Source organism: Myxine glutinosa, chromosome 13, assembly GCF_964187855.1.
Source record: "Myxine glutinosa chromosome 13, kmMyxGlut1.1, whole genome shotgun sequence".
Classification (NCBI taxonomy): domain Eukaryota; kingdom Metazoa; phylum Chordata; class Myxini; order Myxiniformes; family Myxinidae; genus Myxine; species Myxine glutinosa.
In genome coordinates this window covers 64,005,012-64,026,553 of record NC_136273.1, presented here as the reverse complement: position 1 = coordinate 64,026,553, position 21,542 = coordinate 64,005,012, and the positions used below count along the sequence as shown (strand labels likewise).

The following is a 21,542-nucleotide window of genomic DNA, read 5'->3' as shown; positions in this document are numbered from 1 at the left end:
TCATCCGATTGACTTGAAATTTGAAGAGAACTTGCATATCTGGTCACTGAATTCAACCACCAAGTATATTTGAGGTCAACATAGGCCAAAAGGTCAACATAGGCCAGATTTCTAAAATCCTCAATTTTCATCCAATTGACTTCAAATTTGAAGAGGACTTGCATATCTGGTCACTGAATTAAACCACCAAATATTTTTGAGGTCAACATCGGCCAAAAGGTCAACATAGGCCAAATTTCTAAAATCCTCAATTTTCATCTGATTGACTTGAAATTTGAAGAGAACTTGCATATCTGGTCACTGAATTCAACCACCAAATATTTTTGAGGTCAACATAGGCCAAAAGGTCAACATAGGCCAAAATGTCAACATAGGCCAAAAGGTCAACATAGGCCAAAAGGTCAACATCGGCCAAAAGGTCAACATAGGCCAAATTTCTAAAATCCTCAATTTTCATCCAATTGACTTGAAATTTGAAGATAACTTGCATATCTGGTCACTGAATTCAACCACAAATTATATTTTAGGTAAACAATAGCCAAAAGTTCAACATAGGCCGAATTTCTAAAATCACCAATTTTCATTTGATTGACTTGAAATTCTAAGAGGATTTGCTTATATGGTCACTGAATTCAACCACCAACTATTTTTGAGGTCAACATAGGCCAAGTTTTTTAAATCCTCAATTTTCATCTGATTGACTTGAAAATTGAACAGCATTTGCACATTGTCCCTAAATAGGGAAACTAACTATTTTCAAGGTCAAAAGGTCAAAGGTCAACTCAAGGTCAACCTTACAAAATCATCATTTTTCATCTGAATAATCGTCACTTTTCTTCCTGTTGACCCGAGGCTTGATCAAGATTGTCAATTTTAATCTTGATGAAATGGACAATTTGTTGTATCAATGGAATTTTTTTTCTTGGGGGTGGGGGGCGGATTTTTCAAGTATCGTGCTCCGCATGACATCTTCTTGTTTTTTTTTATCCATTGTCCTCTTCTTTCATTACCCCGCGCATGCAAAGCAAAATGCGGGGTTAAGCAATTGGCTCATGTCTGTCTGTCTGTCTTTCTGGCAACGTCAGTTTATGATGGAGGAACAACATTTAAATTGAATGTTATATTTGAATACAAATCGGAACATGAATAGGAAGGCAAATTTCTCATTTTACCGGAGTTTGGCTTTGAATTTATCCAATGTCACATATGCATAGAGAAGAGTGAGCTGTGAGCTCATAGCATGAATAACTAATGTGACATGTTAGATGTGGCGGTGTAATAGCCACTGCATCAACGGCGGTAAATCCCAGAATTAATTTATTTATAAGACTTTACAATCATTTTTTCATTTCAATTGAATTATATACTTGAACACTGCAGAACACAAAATCGCCTCATTATTGCTTCCAATAACCTCCAGTTTAGCAGTACTTGCACATGTTAAATAGGGTGGTATGTAAGAGTAATGTATAAGACTGCTGAGTCATGAGTGATAAACTTCCAGAATTTTTTAACGATCTTTAAATCGTTTTTTTTTTTTAAATTGAAGTATAAGCGTAAACACTGTGTGGGTAAACGTGTTCTATGAACTCTTTGCTCATTCGTGTGATGCCCATGGCTCCTGTTTGCATCATCGCTGGAAGCATGGCTGCAGTGGTTGATGATGCAATGCCCCCTGTAGGTTGGAACATGAATTTGTCATTTGATCAGACTATTAGCAATGGCGAGCCCACTGTGTAGGAAAAGCGTTAGAGAACCTTTTATCATGATAGAAAATCATCATCATTGTTTTATGGCCATTTCCATGTGGCAGATGGGTCCTCCGGCTTAATTCCTTTCGGAGGGATGGCATCCATTCATGCCTCACCCTGCATGTAAAACCCTAGTATGGTAGTTTATTGTTGTGTCAAGATTCGGACACAGCCTAGACAGCTTCAAATGAGTGTGCATAGGCTATCCTGCCAGCCCTGGACACCCCCCCCCCCCTTCTTCATCTCCTGTTCTTCTCGTGTAATTGTTTTTCATCATTCATTCATTCTTTACGTGCTGTTGATTTTGCTTTTATTGATATAACCGTGGCAACAAACTCATGTGCCATCAATGTGCGTATCATTTGTAATTACCATGTTTGTACTATTTGTTCCCACTTCATTATATTCTGCTTTTTTGCTCAACGAACCTTTTCTCTGCAAATATAAAAGGACAAACTGACCATTAAATAAAAACAACTGCCCTTAGTGATCTGAATATAAAATGGTGGCTACTGCAGACACACACACACACACACACACACACACACACACACACACACACACACACACACATACATACACACACACTTATACATATATACACACATTGATACGTGACATTATTCATTTTTACATACACACACGCTAATGGAGGTGGAGATCGGGTAGGTCTCCGTATCTCCCGAAACCCACCCACGTGTGGAGATAGCAGTCAACAACAGCAACTTTCACATACCCATACACACACACACACACACACACACACACACACACACACACACACACACACACACACACACACACACACACACAATGGTGGATACTTTGAGACCTGGTATTACAAGAGGTCCTCCTTCTGAAACCCACGTGTGGAGATAACAACCAAACCTCTTATTTTTCCTCAAACAACAACTGCACCACGGTGTATGGCAATGTGCACCATTCCTGAAAGATAAAACTACTGGATTTTCAAAGTTTATTTTTTTTAATCACGCTCCTATTATTCCAATGCCACAGATACGGAAAGGTTTAGCTGGATGTTCCGATGGTGATCAGGTGGCCAGACAAACTCAAGTCCTGAGCTTGCAATCCGCAATCAGGAGATCTGTATCTCTCTCCGTTATCATGCTTTCATCATTATTTTCAGAACAATATGTGTGATTATGTCATCCATGTTACTTATAAGATGTTTATCTGCGCCGCTCCCCTCTGCTGAAACATCAACATCTCTTACTCTCTTTCCCACTCTCCCTCTTTCTTCCTTTATCTCTCTCTTCCCCTTCCTAGCCTCAGGACCCGGCCTCGTTTGGCCCAAATTCACTGCTTTTGAATGCCTCATCCGCCGCTCTGCACATCAGATACACTCTTCTGCCTTATCTCTACACCCTCTTTCACTGGGCCCACGTCCACGGAAGCACCGTCGTCCGACCTATAATGCACGAGTGAGTTTCAGGAGAGATGCCGCCAGTTATAAATAGCGATTATTGCGCTCAGAGATCGCTGGAAGCCGATTATTGCTTATTGTGATTTCTTCCAGAAAAAGAAACACGCATTATAAAATGAGGTTGTTGTTTTTTCACGTTCATTTTGTTATCCCGAATGCGGTTTTTTTTTAACCCACTTGATCATATACCCATTACGACCCACGACATGCAAGAGAGCTCCGTGATGAATCGGCGTGGCATATGAAGCACTCCCTCCGATCACGCCGTGAGAGGGAATGGCTTTGCCAAGTGCCTTTGAAAGGTGTCAAATGGCACTTGATGGAAAATGAAAAATGAATAAGGATAAGCCACCTCGCACCTGACAGCCAGTGGAGTACACTCGGCTACTCCGATGGCCACTCGACACCGAACAGTGGGGAATGGGAGCGGGAGGGATACCGATCAACAAAAGGGAAATGGAAAATGTGGACATTGGTGCTTACCAAATGGGATGGGGCGTTTTTTTGGTAAGGAGGAGTTTGATTCTCCTGCTTGGCAAACGGTGCAAGCCAAGGATGTCACTTTGGATGATATAGATACGAGGAAGAGCAGGTTTATCTGTGCCAGACTGTGTCCTTCGGTCATGATTTAAAATGCCATTGCCAACCCATTAACCCATTACCTTTTCTTTTTTCCCTTTCTCTGACTCACAGGTTCCCCAAAGATCAAAACACCTGGGCGTTGGACCAGCAGTTTTTATGGGGTCCTGCTTTGATGATTGTGCCGGTATTACGAGAGGTATGTCTGACATTGATGAATCCACGTGCTGGGTAATGTCTTAGGGGAGGGGCTTCACAACCTGCACTGTGCAGGTAAAATGGACTTCATATTGCAATGCACAAGGTACGTGGAATTGTCCTCTTTACAAACAGATGAAATAGCCAACTACAAGCTGAACTCAACAGCAGCGTGATGTGGCACCCAGGCTGGTAAACCCTCAACATGGCAGTTTGTAATTAGTGGTTTATCTCTGAAATTGAGGACAGACTACACAACCAATTGTTGAACACATGACCTGACAGATATCTTTCGAGTCCTCCATTGATCACAACCATTCCATGGGTGGCCTTTTGTGTAAGGACATTGGTACCTTCGAGGTTGTGGGTTCAAATTTGGCTGAAGGAAGCAGTGTTATGGATTTCGATTTTAATCTTCTCAACACCGAGCTAATCCCATGAGATTGGAATGCCGATTAAAAAAAAAAAACATTCGTGTCTATGATCCCATTGGATTGTCGATTTAAAATCCAGCAGCTTCACAGAGGGATCACAATGCACTCGGGGCGACTCGGCACGAGACCTACAATGCTACCTGTGGAAAGGTAGCGCCACCCACTTCCAGTTCATTAAAGGCAACGACCATAGATAACTAGATGGTATTCATACCCCGTGCAGTCAACTTGGTGCGAGCCAACTCTTCTGTTTTTGAAGGTTTTTTTTTCTTCGAACCAATATGGCTGCCAAACCACGTGGGCGATGATATAACAGATTTCCATTCTCCAAAATAATTGTTGTGTAGATCACACTAAATAAATTTCAAACTGATTGGACGAAGCGTTGTAGTTGTCAAATTATGACATCGTCATGAACATGACTGATTCCCCATGGGGGAGACGTGCCAATGAGCCACGTTTCAATTTCTTCCATCGAGTGGTTTCGGATTTTATAGAGGTGCAAAGTTTTTCCATGATGGTGCCGTACCACGTGACCTATGACATAATTATTACGAAAAATTATACAGGAGGAGGTGATCAGTTTGTGTCCATCAGACCAACATTTGCAGAGAAAAACATTTATACTGATCGGATCATGCCTTGTACTTGTCGAATTATGACGTCATCATGAAGGTACCAATGACATCATCATTAACATACGTTATTCCCCATGGCGAGTACTTGGCAACATACCACGTTTCAATTTTTTCCATGAAGTGATTTCGGAGATGGAGGTGCAACGTTTTTCAGATTTTCCAAGATGGTGCCTGTTCCACGTGACCTATGATGTCATAATTATCATTAAAAAATTATACAGGAGGATGTGCTCCGATGGTGAAAAATTTGGGTCCATCAGACTAACAGTTGCAGAGAAATAAAAATTCCATACTGATCAGATCAAGCGTTGTACTTGTCGAATTATGACGTCATAATGAAAGCACCGATTACATCATCATCAACATATGTTATTCCCCATGGGGAGTATTTGACAATGAGCCTTGTTTCTGTTTTTTTCCATTGAGCTGTTTCGGAGATATAGAGGTTTAACGTTTTTCCAAGATTGCATCCGTACCACGTGACTTACGACGTCATAATTATCACTACAAATTCTATATTGTTGAATTGGCACTCCTATGGTGCAAAATATCATGTCAATCGTACCAACGCTTGCTGAGAAAATTAATTTTAAAAATGCAGACACGTACGTACGTACGTACGTACGTACGCCATCCACACGTACTCACGCAACCGATCGCTTAACCCTGATTTTAACTTCGCGAGCGTAAGGTAAGTATGTGACCTCCTTTGATTGCCAGCAGGCCTGTAGAATAGTATAATGCTACAAAAAATACAAAATGAACAGACATGTACTTGTTATTGAAGAAGAAGAAGAATTAATCAGGTTCATTTATCACAGTTAATAACAACACCGACATAAAAGTAATGCATTTGAAGATAAGACCTTATTTTGATTACCAATTATAAAACTTAATGAAGATTCCAGTGAAAATAGGTTTGACGATCCAAAGGCAGACGTGCCGTTAACATTTCATTGTAAGTACTTTCCAGTAAGTAATTCTAACCTATCACTGATTATGCAGCAATATAATTGGGATAATTGCTAATAACTTGAAGAATGTTAATACATCATTGCAATTTGTGTGAGGAGCATAATAAGATTCGTGAAATAAATACGGTATGCCTGCTGAATTGTTTAGACTGAGCGAATTACAGGTGTAATTACAGGTCTTTCTGCTTTTGAACAGGAAACATTGTTGCACGTTGCCTTCAGGTTCGTTGGTATCTCTGTCTTTACAAGGAAACAGGTGTGCATAATTAGACGATACCGCCTGGCTCGTGTCTGTCATGCTGGCATTCCAACATGGTGACGCATGAACACGTGCGTTTCCATTCAAACGAGAGAGCATGACGACTCGTCTTTTGGCAAGATGACCTCATCGCAGGATGTGGTTCAGTGAAGGTGGAGAGTGGAAGTGGTCTGCTCACTGACTGCCCGATTCAATGACTACCTGGGTCATGGGTCTGGAAGCCGTCCGGCCATCATTGAGGTTTGGGTCCTTCGATCCGAGCCCTTCGATCCACAGACTTAGTTGTGCGCATAGGTCATCTAAACAGGCAGAAGGAGAGAGGGACAGGTGGAGAGAAAGGGGGAGGAGGTGAGGAGTGAAAGAGTGAGCAGGAGGGTGTGAGGGAGCATTCGTTCCTGTATGCGTATGTGCAAATATAAACTGAAAGAATAGCAAGGATTTACCACTTTTCTACCCTTACAAGATTGAGGCTCATAAAAGAGAGCAAGGTGATGGAAGTTAGGAACTGACAGTGGGCCAATTGTTGGACAGGATATGCAAGGGGAAAGGAGGAGGGGGAAATAATGAAATTTGCATGTAAAGAGGGTTGGGTTCGAAAAGGTTAATGTGGGTAGCAAACATTGTGAGTATGGATGGGGGATGCATGAGATGACTGTACACAACCAGCCTGAAACTCTGGAGGGAAGAGCGTGATATTGAACAGGCTCACAAAGGCAATTACACAGATGGGAGAAGGAACAAAGGAACAAACAAGATGAGGTGTGCAGATAGCTTGGATTTTGTGGATTGGGTTACTGAAAGAAAGCGTGCAATCTTAGACGAGCTGAGGAGGGTCGGAGAGCTTAGAGGGCAAGTGGAGCTAGACCAGAGCAATGGCGGTAGAAAACACAGCCCTCCCATCTGCCTGTCAAACCAACAGACTTTGTGCATTGGCCTCGTCTCATAAGATTCTAATAATAGAAAGTAGAGCGAATGTGATGGCGCACCATTGCAAATCCCCATGCTTTTGCTCATGAAATCTCTCGCGATCATATTTCATGCGCCCCCAACGTTAATTGGTCATTTCACAAACCCCGCAACAAGTGTGAGGCCTATTACAACTCCCATGAAAGCAAAAAACAATATCTGTCCAACCTCATGAATGAACTTTCAAAACTTGTCTCCCTCTTCTAAAACCTTGTGGCGCCTTGTTAAGTCTGTCCCTGGTGTATATGCTCCCCTTCCACCCCTTCCCACACTTCAAATGGAACCACAGCCGACTTCGCTCGTGAGAAAGCCAAATACCTCAGTTCTGTGTTTGCTTCAAAATATTGTGCACCAAACCCATCTCTCTCAGTACCCACCCTTTGCTGTCATACCCAACTGCTCCTGGACTCTGTGGCTCAAGTGGAAAAGTTTCTGGCAACTGTCAACTCTGAATCAGTAACTGGACCGGACGGCATCAGCTCACGAGTCTTATAACCCTCATCTGCTGTTCTTGCACGTCTTCTCTCCCTGCCACTTTCACCCTATAATTTGCCCGAGGTCATCTTCCATCTGTTTGAAGTCAGCCAACATAACAGCATTGCATAAAAAGGTTCAAAAACTGATCTCCTTAACTACAGACCTATTAGCTTACGGCCAATCATCAGCAAGATCATGGAATCCATAATTGCAGGTGACATAAAATCATTCCTTTTTTCCATCGACCTCAACTCAGATCATCAATTTGGATTCAGACCTGGTCACTCTGCGTTCGTCATACTGCTTCGACTCTCCTTGTTCAGAATCCAAGTCTCGCATCCATAGAGCAAGACTGGAAGCAGCAGGGATTTAAAGACTCGGACTTTTGTCGTCCTGCATAAGTACCGACAGCACCAGACCCCATGGTCCAGTGAATCTTTGACTCCCTAGGCTCGGCCCAGACATCTAGCGACATCTAGCTCGCAACATGCAGAGACATGAATATCACTGCCAAGGTAAATCGATCTCTCTGTGACATCAGCATCCTGCCACAGACAGGTACAGACAAGATAGCGGCATCGAATATGTCATTGAAATCCTGGATCTTAGTCTTAACCAAGAAGACGCACAATTCCAGGGGTCTGACTCCTCATTCAGCACCTGGAAAAGCCCCCATAAGGATATCCAGAGTCTGCGCAAAGATGACTGCATCATCTGTGAAATCAAGGTCAGATTTATTTGAATGATTTGATTTGACATTTCCAAACGATGTACCTCAGCTTGATCTCTCCAGCATCCTACCCAGAATCCAGTCCATACAAGCGCTGAAAAGTGTGAGGGGCAGTACACACCCCTGACAAACCCCAGCAACAACTAGAAATAAGTCGGAGATTGAACCACCACACCTCACAACACTCTCGGTACCAGATTATAGTTCAGTCATCAGATTGATTGGGGTGTCATTTGATTGGGGTGTCAGCAATAGGTGTAGTAACACCCTTGACATTCAACTCAACAGCTGGTGGGTCAGCCTGGTAAAGCCATTTAAAGTAACGGGCCCAGCAGGCCTTCACTTCAGATACTTCTGCCAAGAGCTCACCTCCCTCTGCTCTAAATGCAGTACACCAGGATATAAGATTGGAGGAATGCAATGCCTGATTCCTCAAAATATGATGAGAATCACTTGACACAGGTGATTTTCTATGCTTTCACAGATTCCTTGCACATAGGCCTACCTGTCCACCCTCAGCGAACGTAAAGTTTTGACACTTCAGCTCCCTGAACAGCTGAGTTCTGCCATCACGCTTGGCCCTGCAACTCTGATCAATGTTATCCAGTGTCCCTTGGCAGACAAAGTTCCTCTTCGCCTGACTGTGGGAGTGTGGGTACCAAGACACCCACCGGCAGCATCAAGGATGGTAGTCTTGAGTGCAATTACAACTCTTCAGGATCCCCTGAAATACCCAAATCCCTTAAACCCCCACCCATCCTGTTTGCAAATTCCTCTGCTCCCCTTTCATCTTTGAGCTTGCCAATACCGAGCTTAGGCTGTGATTGTAACAATCTATTGGATTTGAGCGACAGCTTCAGAGTTGCTTCAACAAAACTGTGATCAGCATTGAGGAACTGAGCACTCTGGACCCTGCATTTCTGGAGCAACCCCCATCGACCATCAACGAGGACATGGTCAATCTCCTTTGTCAAACCACCATCATTGGAATACCAATTCCAGCGATGTGGCTGTGGGCACTGAAATCATGAATCAGCCACCCTAAATCCACGACATCTTGCGGAGTCAAGGGACTTAGTGCTATTCTGATTCACAGTTCCAGACCCATGTGACCAACACATGCCGTGCCAATCGATGCATTGAAATGCCCCAAGACTAGAAGAGTATCTCACCTGGGACAACGATCAACCACTGACTCAAGTGTGGCATAGCCTTAGTTAGATCACTCGCCCCAGTCGTAGCATATACAGAGACCAGGGAAATGACACACAAAGAGTGATGAATCCTCAGTCTCATAATACACTCGTCGACTGGCCTCAATTACCATAGGAGTCAGCTTGGACAATGTTTTCTACTCCCATTAACCTTGGACACAGTTGCAGCAACTTCCTGTGAATTATAACCATCAGAGTGATCAGACCAGTCATAGGTGTAGTCACCCTCCATGATCTCACCACTCTCCTGTGTCCGGACATCAGATGGAGCTGCAATTCTGATGTTGAGATGCTGGAGCTCAGATGACAGCAGAAACACGTGATCATCCTCTCTTATCTTACAGGTGTAATTGCATACATTCCAGGCACCCACCCAAAGGGACCGCCTCAGGTTAACCCAAGGAAACCGCCGTTTGGCAGCGTTGTCAACTAGTCACAAGAGCCAAGTCTCAAGTAAATCTCAAATCTTTGAGGGCAATGACTCAAGTCGAGTGTCAAGTCCTACAGTGGAGAATGTCGGATGAATATTGATGTTTTAAAAGGAAAAACACATTTTAATAGCCCTTATGGATGTATCTGGTCAGACGTGATGCGAGGAGGAAGTTGGAGGGGAGAGAGGTAGAGAGAGAGAGAGAGAGAGAGAGGTAGAGAGGTAGAGAGGTAGAGAGAGAGAGAGAGAGAGAGAGAGAGAGAGAGAGAGAGAGAGAGAGAGACAGAGACAGAGACAGAGACAGAGACAGAGAGAGAGAGAGAGAGAGAGAGAGAGAGAGAGAAGTGAGAGGGAATGTTGATTAGAAGGAAGAGGGAGGGGAGAAGGGAAGGGGGAGAGGGAGAGAGAGTTGAGGTCTGGAAGTGGCATGTTACCCATAGCTCCCTGCTAGCGTATAAACCTTCGAGTACCGGCTGTCAAGGAATTAAGGCACATGACATCATTTATGGCAATGTAGCTTTTGATAAGCTTTTTATTTGTCAACTTCATACAGTGGCCATTTTTTGCTTTGTTCCCAGCAAAAAAAAAAATGTATGTTATACATCTCGTATGATATATACATCCCAGATACATCTCGTATCTGGTGTAAGTACTTGAACATATGTACAACAGACTACTAGTCAGTTACCTCAGATTATCTTTAAACTGTTGGTTTATACGTAGAACCAAAGCATTCAATTTGGAGAATAAATCAAGTCAAGTAAAGAAGGAACCGGAAAGGGGATTTTAATAATTTACTTGTATATTTATTATGTACGTTAAAATGAAATGTATGACTTTTCAACTTCAATTATTGTCTTTTAAGATACCATAATTTTTACGTTTTCCTTTTCAAAAGACGAGTCGATATATAATTTACAATTGTTGTTGAAGTTTACATAATCCAAGTCAACTGACATACGTATTTGAGTCATCACAAATGTATTTTATCGAGTGCATGGGGTTTTTTTAAATGGTTTTTTTTGTATAAAAGATCGAGACTCATCGAAGAGCTAACATCTTCTTCTTTTTTTTTTCTTTTCTTTTTTTGTATACTGAATCGAGGCTCGTGAAAGAGGTGACATTTACTTCACAAACAAATCAACCAGACAAACAAAATATATAAAAAGAGGGAGCGGAAGACAAGAGAAGGGGAAGCACACAAACACTTGAGAACAAACACTTGAGAGCACACAACATTTAAGAGCAGGGAGATGTGTGGGAGGGAGAGGGCTTGGGGGGAGGAGGCGTGGGAAGGGGGGGGGGGGGTGGGAGAAGTATAAAACACAAGGACACCAAGGACTTCCAGGACAGAAGTTGGTATTTCAAAAAAGTGGAATTGGGGTGAAATTAGCGGGGGTAGAAAAGATCAAGGTTTTGGATGGGGGAAGATAAGAGATGGTGGTGAACAGCTGTTTTAAAGACATGGAGGGTGGAGTGGGATTGAAGAGAGTGAGGGAGTTTGTTCCAGAGGCGGGAGAAAAGAGGAATGAAGGAGTGAAGGTGAGCAGAGAGTCTTGATTTTGGCAGTTTAACCATCAGAGGGTTGCTGGCAGATCTTGTGCGACCTGTAGGAATATTTGGGGGACAGAGCACAGAGAGAGCTGGAGGAGCAAGGCCGGAGAGGAGTCGGTAGAAGACAAAGCCCTTTTGATCAGGGGCCAAGTTTCCTCCGGGACGAATGTTAATCGTTTGAATAAAGTTTTCACACGTAGTCACGTTCGTAATATTGCTTCTGGAACGTGGTGTCTCGAGAGTGGACACTCCGTTTAATCGTAGTGGCGAAAGGTATGCGCCCCTACAGTCGTGAGGGCTGGTGCGCTGCACATGTACAGTATGCACAGAATGAGTCATTGTGTTCACAAAGAGGGATGGATGAATCGCTATCTGTGCTGCAGTGTATCTGCGAGTAACAAAACTGCAGAAACTGCAGGATCGTGGGGTCAATTCCCTGGAAAATTTCTGGAAACCTACTGGAGGCACCGCTTGCCTCGAAGCCACGGTTATTAAGCCAATTGTCTTCTTTTTTATTGGCTTAGATCCCTTTTGCCAAGGCATGTGCTTCCTGACGAAACGGGATGTGCATGCATGAAATTATGGTGTCATCATTATTGGCTAAGGATGTTCCTCTGTGGCTGATCATTTGTGGAGGGCTTCTCATAAGCACCACAAGAACATCCCTGGCCTGCAATAAGGCAAAGATTCAACCCTCGCCCCAAACTACCATTAAGCGCGTGGCATCAAAACCATAAACCAGTATAACAACCCATTTGAGTACTATTTGGCTGTGCTTTGTTAATGCCACTGTCAGTAATGAATATAAAAGTCCCTTCTGTTTTGCTTGCACTGTTGAAGACATGTGCAGACTTTGTCAGCTTAAATATTGTGAAAGTCTTTGGTTTGCAAATTCAACGACATCCTGCCATTTTGTTTTCATCTTAAACATCCAAACAATTAAGGAATTAGCAGATATAAAAATTGCTTCCATACGGAGTGTCATTTTAGTGTGTGATTGTAGGATTTATCCTGTAGGGTACTGGTATCCACTATCCATCTATGGTGGGTTTGAGATTTTGCATATAGGTATTGGGGATTCATTTGTGGCTGTTGCTTCCGGTCCCTCGAGCGACGGGGCTTGCTTCGATCTCTCCACGGCATCAAAGTTTGAGTGTTTTCCCGTTTGTGTCTTTGTCAGGTTTCCGCTGGGTATTTTGTTGTGTATGTGTTATTGTGTGTTTCTATTTGGTTTTGGTTTTGAAGTTGTTGCAGATTTGTGTGTGATTAGTCGTTTTTTTTTGTTCGCGCCTCGTGCGCCTCGTGCGGCCTGGTCTCTCCGGGCTCCCTCCCCCCTCGTCAGTGTTTTGTGAATATAAGTTCTTTCCTTCATAGTATTTGCTTGTTTCTTTGATTTTCCTTTTCTCCCCCCTACCTCTCACGAACATCTTACCCTTTGTCCAGCGTTTTGAAGACAGAACAAACAAATAAACAACAACAAAAAAATTCTATATTAATTCTTTCTCTCCTCCCGGACACGTGCTTGTTCGCTCTCCTCCTCGTCTCGACTTGTGCCCCGCCCCCTATATCTCGTTTTTCTTCCACCTTTGCTCCTGCTTTCTCAAATCCACGTTCTCACTTAGAGACTTTTCCTAGATTGTTTTTCATGGTTTTTGTTTAAATATTATTTAAATATGTTTAAACTCTAGCCGTGATGCTGACGCCGCCCTCCCCACCCCCCCCCCCCCCCCCCCCAGAATTTCCATGTTTTAAACGTTTCCTAGTGTGTACCCTGGATTAGAATAGGTACACCGTATCCCTGCGTGTCGTAAGAGACGACTAAGAGGGTTGGCGTCAGGAAGGGCATCCGGCCATAAAAAAAACATTGCCTCAAAAACAGAACCATGACAATTACAACTACATATGGGCAGGGTACTGCCCGAAGTGGAGAACGGTTTCTGAGGTTTGGGACATGGAATGTAGGGACAATGACAGGGAGATCAGGAGAAGTGGTGGAAGTATTGGTCAGAAGAAGAGTGGACATATGTTGTGTGCAAGAGACGAGATGGAAGGGAAGTGGTGTGAGAATGGTGAAGGGTAGGCAGGGACAGAAATACAAGTTTATGTGGCAAGGGTGCCTGGAGGGCATGAATGGTGTTGGTGTCCTGTTTTCTGAGGAGTTTGTAGACAGTGTGGTGAATGTGACTAGAGTGAGTGATAGGTTGATGACGGTGAAAATGATGATTGGAAAGCTCTTGGTGAACGTCATCTCGGGATATGCTCCGCAGGTTGGTCGAAGCGATGAAGAGAAGGACAAGTTCTGGTGTGCGATAGAGAAGCTGATGGAAAACGTGAAAGATGAGGAAGTTGTTGTGGTAGGAGGAGACCGAAATGGACATGTGGGAAGGAGTATGGATGGATTTGACCTAGTTCATGGGGGTTACGGATATGGTGTGAGAAATGGAGAAGGTGAAAGGATTTTGGAGTTTGCTGATGGAGCTGATTTGTTGATTTGTAATACTCAGTTCCAGAAAGAGGATAATAAGCTTGTTACATACACGTCAGGTGGGTCGACGACAACCGTTGACTACCTGATGGTGCGTAGGCGAGATAGGGGGCACCTCTGGGACACAAAGGTGATCCCGGGGGAGGAGGCTGTTTCACAGCACCACTTGATTGTCTGCGACATAAGGGTGATAGGTGCGAGTAGAGCTCGGCGGGTGAAGTACCAACCGAGAATGAAGGTGTGGAGGTTGAAAGAGGTGACAGTAAGGGAGGCATTAAAGAGAGGCTGAGTAGGGTCGAGGATGATGTGGTTGAGCTTGAAAGTGGTTGGATGTCAATGAAAGCTAGTCTGTTGGGAGCCGTTGGTGAGGTATGTGGATGGACAAAAGAACCACCGAGGCACTCGGAAACATGGTGGTGGGATGATGAAGTTGGAAAGAGGATTGACGAGAAGAGGAAGAAGTTCAAGGAGTGGCAGAAGGCGAAGGGTACGGGAGCAGAAACAGCAGAGCATGAAAGTTATAAGGCAGCCAGGAAGGCTGCAAAGAAAGAGGTAGCAAAGGCGCAGGAGGCATGTAGGAAAATGTTCGGAGAACGCTTGGATTCGGAAGAGGGTCAGAAAGCAGAATTCAGGATTGCAAAGCAGATAGCGAAAGAGAGGTGTGATGTGATGGGGGTGAGTTGCTTGAAGGATGAAGTGGGACAAATCGTTGTCGACCCAGATGGAATTAAAGGAAGATGGAAAAGATATATGGAAATGCTGTTGAATACAGAGAATGAATGGGATGGCAACATAGAGAGTAACCCAGTTTTGGACCGGCAGAGAAGATAACTGAGAAGGAAGTTGAGGAAGCGATAAAAGCAATGAAGGGTAGAAAAGCGGGAGGGCCGACGGGAGTCGTGGGAGATATGTTGAAGGCAGCAGGAAGTTGGGGTGTGAAGAGAATGACAGAGATCTGTAATCTGGTGGTGAAAGAAGGCCGCATTCCAGTGAATTGGGAACTGAGTACCCTCGCCCCTCTATACAAGGGGAAAGGTGACCCTCTGGAGTGTGGCTCGTACCGAGCGATAAAGTTATTGGAGCATGGAATGAAGGTATTGGAAAGGGTGTTGGAGAGGAGGATAAGGAAGAAAGTGAAGATCGACGAAATGCAGTTTGGATTTATGCCAGGAAGAGGAACGACAGACGCGCTTTTCATTGTGAGGCAGTTGCAGGAGAAGTACATGGAGAAGAGGAAGAAGTTGTTTCTTGGGTTTGTTGATCTGGAGAAAGCATTCAATAGGGTTCCACGCAAAGTATTGACATGGGCATTGAGGAAGTTAGGAGTGGAGGAATGGTTGATCAGAGTAGTGATGGCAATGTACAAAAGAGCGCGCACAGCTGTAAGGACGAAGGACGAGAACAGTGGTGAGTTTGAGGTGAAGGTGGGAGTGCATCAGGGGTCGGTACTAAGTCCACTACTATTTGTGGCTGTGATGGAGGTGCTGGCTCAGAACGTAAAGGAGGGTTTACCGTGGGAGTTGTTGTATGCAGATGATCTGGTGTTGATTTTGGAAAGTATGGATGGACTGAAGGAAAAGATGAACAAGTGGAAGGAATGTATGGAGACAAAAGGTCTGAAGGTGAATATCGGAAAGACGAAGGTGATGGCAAGTGCTAAAGCATGTGGTGAGGTGGAAAGAACTGGAAAGTGGCCTTGTGTTGTGTGTAGGAAGGGTGTCGGCGTGAACTCCATTCAATGTGCAATGTGCGCTGAGTGGGTTCATTAAAAATGTACTGGTTTGAGAGGTCATTAACCAGTGTGGCAGCTACATTCAAGTGTAAGGTGTGCACAGAGGGAGCTGCAGATGGAGGAAATGTTGGGTTGGATCTTGGAGATGGCATGAAGCTGGAAGGTGTGAAAACATTTTGCTACCTCGGAGACATGCTGAATGGAGAAGGTGGATCAGACTCGGAAACGGTTGCTAGAGTGAGATGTGCATGGAAGAAGTTTCGGGAACTGAGTGGCGTGCTGATGATGAGGGGAGTGTCGTTGAAGCTGAAGGGAATATCCGTATTTCAGGAGTGCGTATCCGACACTATCCGTATTTCTAAACTAAATATGTAAACCGCTTATACCATATTTCTGGCCGTGAAAAACTATCCCGTACGGCCGCGAGATTTCTAAAAAATAATTCTGCATGTTATGATTTATGCTGCATGTGTGAGAAATGTTATGATTTATGGGAGCGAGACATGGTTAATGAACGTAGAGCAGCAACGAAGGTTGGAAAGGGAGGAAATGCGAATGGTTCGATGGATGTGCGGAGTATCGTTGAGAGAGAGGAAGACAAATGATGAATTGCGAAAGATGATGGGAATAGAGCCTGTGATTGATGCTGTGAAGAGGACCAGGTTGAGATGGTTTGGTCATGTGTTGAGGAAGGATGAAAGTGACTGGTTGAGAAGAGTGGTGGAAATGAATGTAGAAGGAAGTAGAGGACGGGGAAGACCGAGAAAGACTTGGGTAAAGATGGTGGAAGAAGAAATGTGGGCAAGGGGGTTAACAAGGAGAGATGCAGAAAATAGGGCAAAATGGAGAAGATTGTCATGGGGACCGCAAGGCTAACCCCCACTCTCGTAGGGAAAATGGCCTTTAAAATGCATGTTGTTGTTGTTGTTGTTGTATTGGGGATGGGGTAAGCGTTGGGGTCAAACCTCCCTTCATTACACAGCACTGGTATTTTGGTGTGTGATTTATCCTGTAGGGTACTGGTATTTTATTGTGTGATTTAAACTGTTGGGTACTGGTATTTTATTGTGTGATTTATCCTGTCGGGTTCTGGTATTTTAATGTGTGATTTATAGTGTCGGGTTCTGGTATTTTATTGTGTGATTTATACTGTCGGGTACTGGTATTTTATTGTGTGATTTATACTGGAGGGTACTGGTATTTTATTGTGTGATATATACTGTCGGGTACTGGTATTTTATTGTGTGATTTATCCTGTAGGGTACTGGTATTTTATTGTGTGATTTATACTGTCGGGTTCTGGTATTTTATTGTGTGATTTATACTGTCGGGTACTGGTATTTTATTGTGTTATTTATGCTGCCGGGTACTGGTATTTTATTGTGTGATTTATACTGTCGGGTTCTGGTATTTTATTGTGTGATTTATACTGTCGGGTACTGGTATTTTATTGTGTGATTTATAGTCGGGTTCTGGTATTTTATGGTGTGATTTATACTGTCGGGTACTGGTATTTTATTGTGTGATTTATACTGCCGGGTTCTGGTATTTTATTGTGTGATTTATACTGTCGGGTACTGGTATTTTATTGTGTGATTTATCCTGCAGGGTACTGGTATTATATTGTGTGATTTATACTGTCGGGTTCTTCTATTTTCTTGTGATTTATACTGTGGGGATCTGGTATTTTATTGTGTGATTTATGTTGCAGGGTTCTGGTATTTTATTGTGTGATATATACTGTAGGGTTCTGGTATTTTATTGTGTGATTTATACTGTCAGGTACTGGTATTTTATTGTGTGATTTATACTGTCGGGTACTGGTATTTTATTGTGTGATTTATTCTGTCGGGTACTCGTATTTTATTGTGTGATTTATACTGTAGGGTTCTGGTATTTTATTGTGTGATTTATACTGTCGGGTACTGGTATTTTATTGTGTGATTTATACTGTAGGGTTCTGGTATTTTATTGTGTGATTTATACTGTCGGATTCTGGTATTTTATTGTGTGATTTATACTGTCGGGTACTGGTACTTTATTGTGCGATTTATACTGTCGGGTTCTGGTATTTTATTGTGTGATTTATACTGTCGGGTACTGGTATTTTATTGTGTGATTTATAGTCGGGTTCTGGTATTTTAATGTGTGATTTATACTGTCGGGTACTGGCATTTTATTGTTATTTATCCTGTCGGGTACTGGTATTTTATTGTGTGATTTATACTGTCGGGTACTGGTATTTTAGTGTGTGATTTATCCTGTCAGGTACTGGTATTTTATTGTGTGATTTATACTGTCGGGTACTGGTATTTTATTGTGTGATTTATCCTGTAGGGTACTGGTATTTTATTGTGTGATTTATCCTGTAGGGTACTGGTATTTTAGTGTGTGATTTATCCTGTAGGGTACTGGTATTTTAGTGTGTGATTTATCCTGTGGGGTACTGGTATTTTAGTGTGTGATTTATGCTGTCGGGTACTGGTATTTTAGTGTGTGATTTATCCTGTAGGGTACTGGTATTTTAGTGTGTGATTTATCCTGTCGGGTACTGGTATTTTATTGTGTGATTTATACTGTCGGGTTCTGGTATTTTATTGTGTGATTTATACTGTCGGGTACTGGTATTTTATTGTGTGATTTATACTGGAGGGTACTGGTATTTTATTGTGTGATATATACTGTCGGGTACTGGTATTTTATTGTGCGATTTATCCTGTCGCGTACTGGTATTTTATTGTGTGATTTATACTGTCGGGTTCTGGTATTTTATTGTGTGATTTATACTGTCGGGTACTGGTATTTTATTGTGTGATTTATGCTGCCGGGTACTGGTATTTTATTGTGTGATTTATACTGTCGGGTTCTGGTATTTTATTGTGTGATTTATACTGTCGGGTACTGGTATTTTATTGTGTGATTTATAGTCGGGTTCTGGTATTTTATGGTGTGATTTATACTGTCGGGTACTGGTATTTTATTGTGTGATTTATACTGCCGGGTTCTGGTATTTTATTGTGTGATTTATACTGTCGGGTACTGGTATTTTATTGTGTGATTTATCCTGCAGGGTACTGGTATTATATTGTGTGATTTATACTGTCGGGTTCTTCTATTTTCTTGTGATTTATACTGTGGGGATCTGGTATTTTATTGTGTGATTTATGCTGCAGGGTTCTGGTATTTTATTGTGTGATATATACTGTAGGGATCTGGTATTTTATTGTGTGATTTATACTGTCGGGTACTGGTATTTTATTGTGTGATTTATACTGTCGGGTACTGGTATTTTATTGTGTGATTTATTCTGTCGGGTACTCGTATTTTATTGTGTGATTTATACTGTAGGGTTCTGGTATTTTATTGTGTGATTTATACTGTCGGGTACTGGTATTTTATTGTGTGATTTATACTGTAGGGTTCTGGTATTTTATTGTGTGATTTATACTGTCGGATTCTGGTATTTTATTGTGTGATTTATACTGTCGGGTACTGGTATTTTATTGTGTGATTTATACTGTCGGGTTCTGGTATTTTATTGTGTGATTTATACTGTCGGGTACTGGTATTTTATTGTGTGATTTATAGTCGCGTTCTGGTATTTTAATGTGTGATTTATACTGTCGGGTACTGGCATTTTATTGTGTTATTTATCCTGTCGGGTACTGGTATTTTATTGTGTGATTTATACTGTCGGGTACTGGTATTTTAGTGTGTGATTTATCCTGTCGGGTACTGGTATTTTATTGTGTGATTTATACTGTCGGGTACTGGTATTTTATTGTGTGATTTATCCTGTAGGGTACTGGTATTTTATTGTGTGATTTATCCTGTAGGGTACTGGTATTTTAGTGTGTGATTTATCCTGTAGGGTACTGGTATTTTAGTGTGTGATTTATCCTGTGGGGTACTGGTATTTTAGTGTGTGATTTATGCTGTCGGGTACTGGTATTTTAGTGTGTGATTTATCCTGTAGGGTACTGGTATTTTAGTGTGTGATTTATCCTGTCGGGTACTGGTATTTTATTGTGTGATTTATACTGACGTGTACTGGTATTTTATTGTGTGATTTATACTGTCGGGTACTGGTATTTTATTATGTGATTTATAGTCGGGTTCTGGTATTTTATGGTGTGATTTATACTGTCGGGTACTGGTATTTTATTGTGTGATTTATACTGCCGGGTTCTGGTATTTTATTGTGTGATTTTATACTGTCGGGTACTGGTATTTTATTGTGTGATTTATCCTGCAGGGTACTGGTATTATATTGTGTGATTTATACTGTCGGGTTCTTCTATTTTCTTGTGATTTATACTGTGGGGATCTGTTATTTTATTGTGTGATTTATGCTGTCGGGTACTGGTATTTTATTTTGTGATTTATACTGAAGGGTTCTAGTATTTTATTGTGTGATTTATACTGTCGGGACTGGTATTTTATTGTGTGATTTATGCTGTTGGGTTCTGGTATTTTATTGTGTGATTTATACTGTCGGGTACTGGTATTTTATTGTGTGATTTATACTGTCGGGTACTGGTATTTTATTGTGTGATTTATACTGTCGGGTACTGGTATTTTATTGTGTGATTTATACTGTAGGGTTCTGGTATTTTATTGTGTGATTTATACTGTCGGGTACTGGTATTTTATTGTGTGATTTATACTGTAGGGTTCTGGTATTTTATTGTGTGATTTATACTGTCGGATTCTGGTATTTTATTGTGTGATTTATACTGTCGGGTACTGGTATTTTATTGTGTGATTTATACTGTCGGGTTCTGGTATTTTATTGTGTGATTTATAGTCGGGTACTGGTTTTATTGTGTGATTTATAGTCGGGTTCTGGTATTTTAATGTGTGATTTATACTGTCGGGTACTGGTATTTTATTGTGTTATTTATCCTGTCGGGTACTGGTATTTTATTGTGTGATTTATACTGTCGGGTACTGGTATTTTAGTGTGTGATTTATCCTGTCGGGTACTGGTATTTTATTGTGTGATTTATACTGTCGGGTACTGGTATTTTATTGTGTGATTTATCCTGTAGGGTACTGGTATTGTATTGTGTGATTTATCCTGTAGGGTACTGGTATTTTAGTGTGTGATTTATCCTGTAGGGTACTGGTATTTTAGTGTGTGATTTATCCTGTGGGGTACTGGTATTTTAGTGTGTGATTTATGCTGTCGGGTACTGGTATTTTAGTGTGTGATTTATCCTGTAGGGTACTGGTATTTTAGTGTGTGATTTATCCTGTCGGGTACTGGTATTTTATTGTGTGATTTATACTGTCGGGTACTGGTATTTTATTGTGTGATTTATACTGTCGGGTATTGGTATTTTATTGTAGGATTTATACCATAGAGTATTGGTATTTTATTGTATACTTTATACCATAGCGTGTGAATATTTTATTGTTCGATTTGCACCGTAGAGTACTAGAATTTTATTTTATGATTTACAATTTTACACCATATGGTATTAGTATATTCTTTTATGATTTATACCATATAGTATTGGTATATTATTTTATGATTTATACCATATAGTATTAGTATATTCTTTTATGATTTATACCTGTCGTATTTGTATATTATTTTATGATTTGTACCAACCATACAACAACAACAACAACAACAACAACAACAGGCATTTTAAGGCCATTTTCCCTGCTA

At 41.8% G+C, this 21,542-nt stretch overlaps 1 protein-coding gene across 2 annotated transcripts in view; it reads left to right on the top strand.

The window, feature by feature from the left end:
• Nucleotides 1-21,542, top strand: part of LOC137438996 (sucrase-isomaltase, intestinal) — a 674,815-nt gene that overhangs the window by 480,959 nt on the left and 172,314 nt on the right. For both annotated transcript variants that reach the window (XM_068134544.2, XM_068134543.2), the window contains exons 18-19: nucleotides 3,039-3,193; nucleotides 3,889-3,973. In XM_068134544.2, the coding sequence (XP_067990645.2) occupies nucleotides 3,039-3,193; nucleotides 3,889-3,973 (240 nt within the window). The remainder of the gene's footprint in view (nucleotides 1-3,038; nucleotides 3,194-3,888; nucleotides 3,974-21,542) is intronic.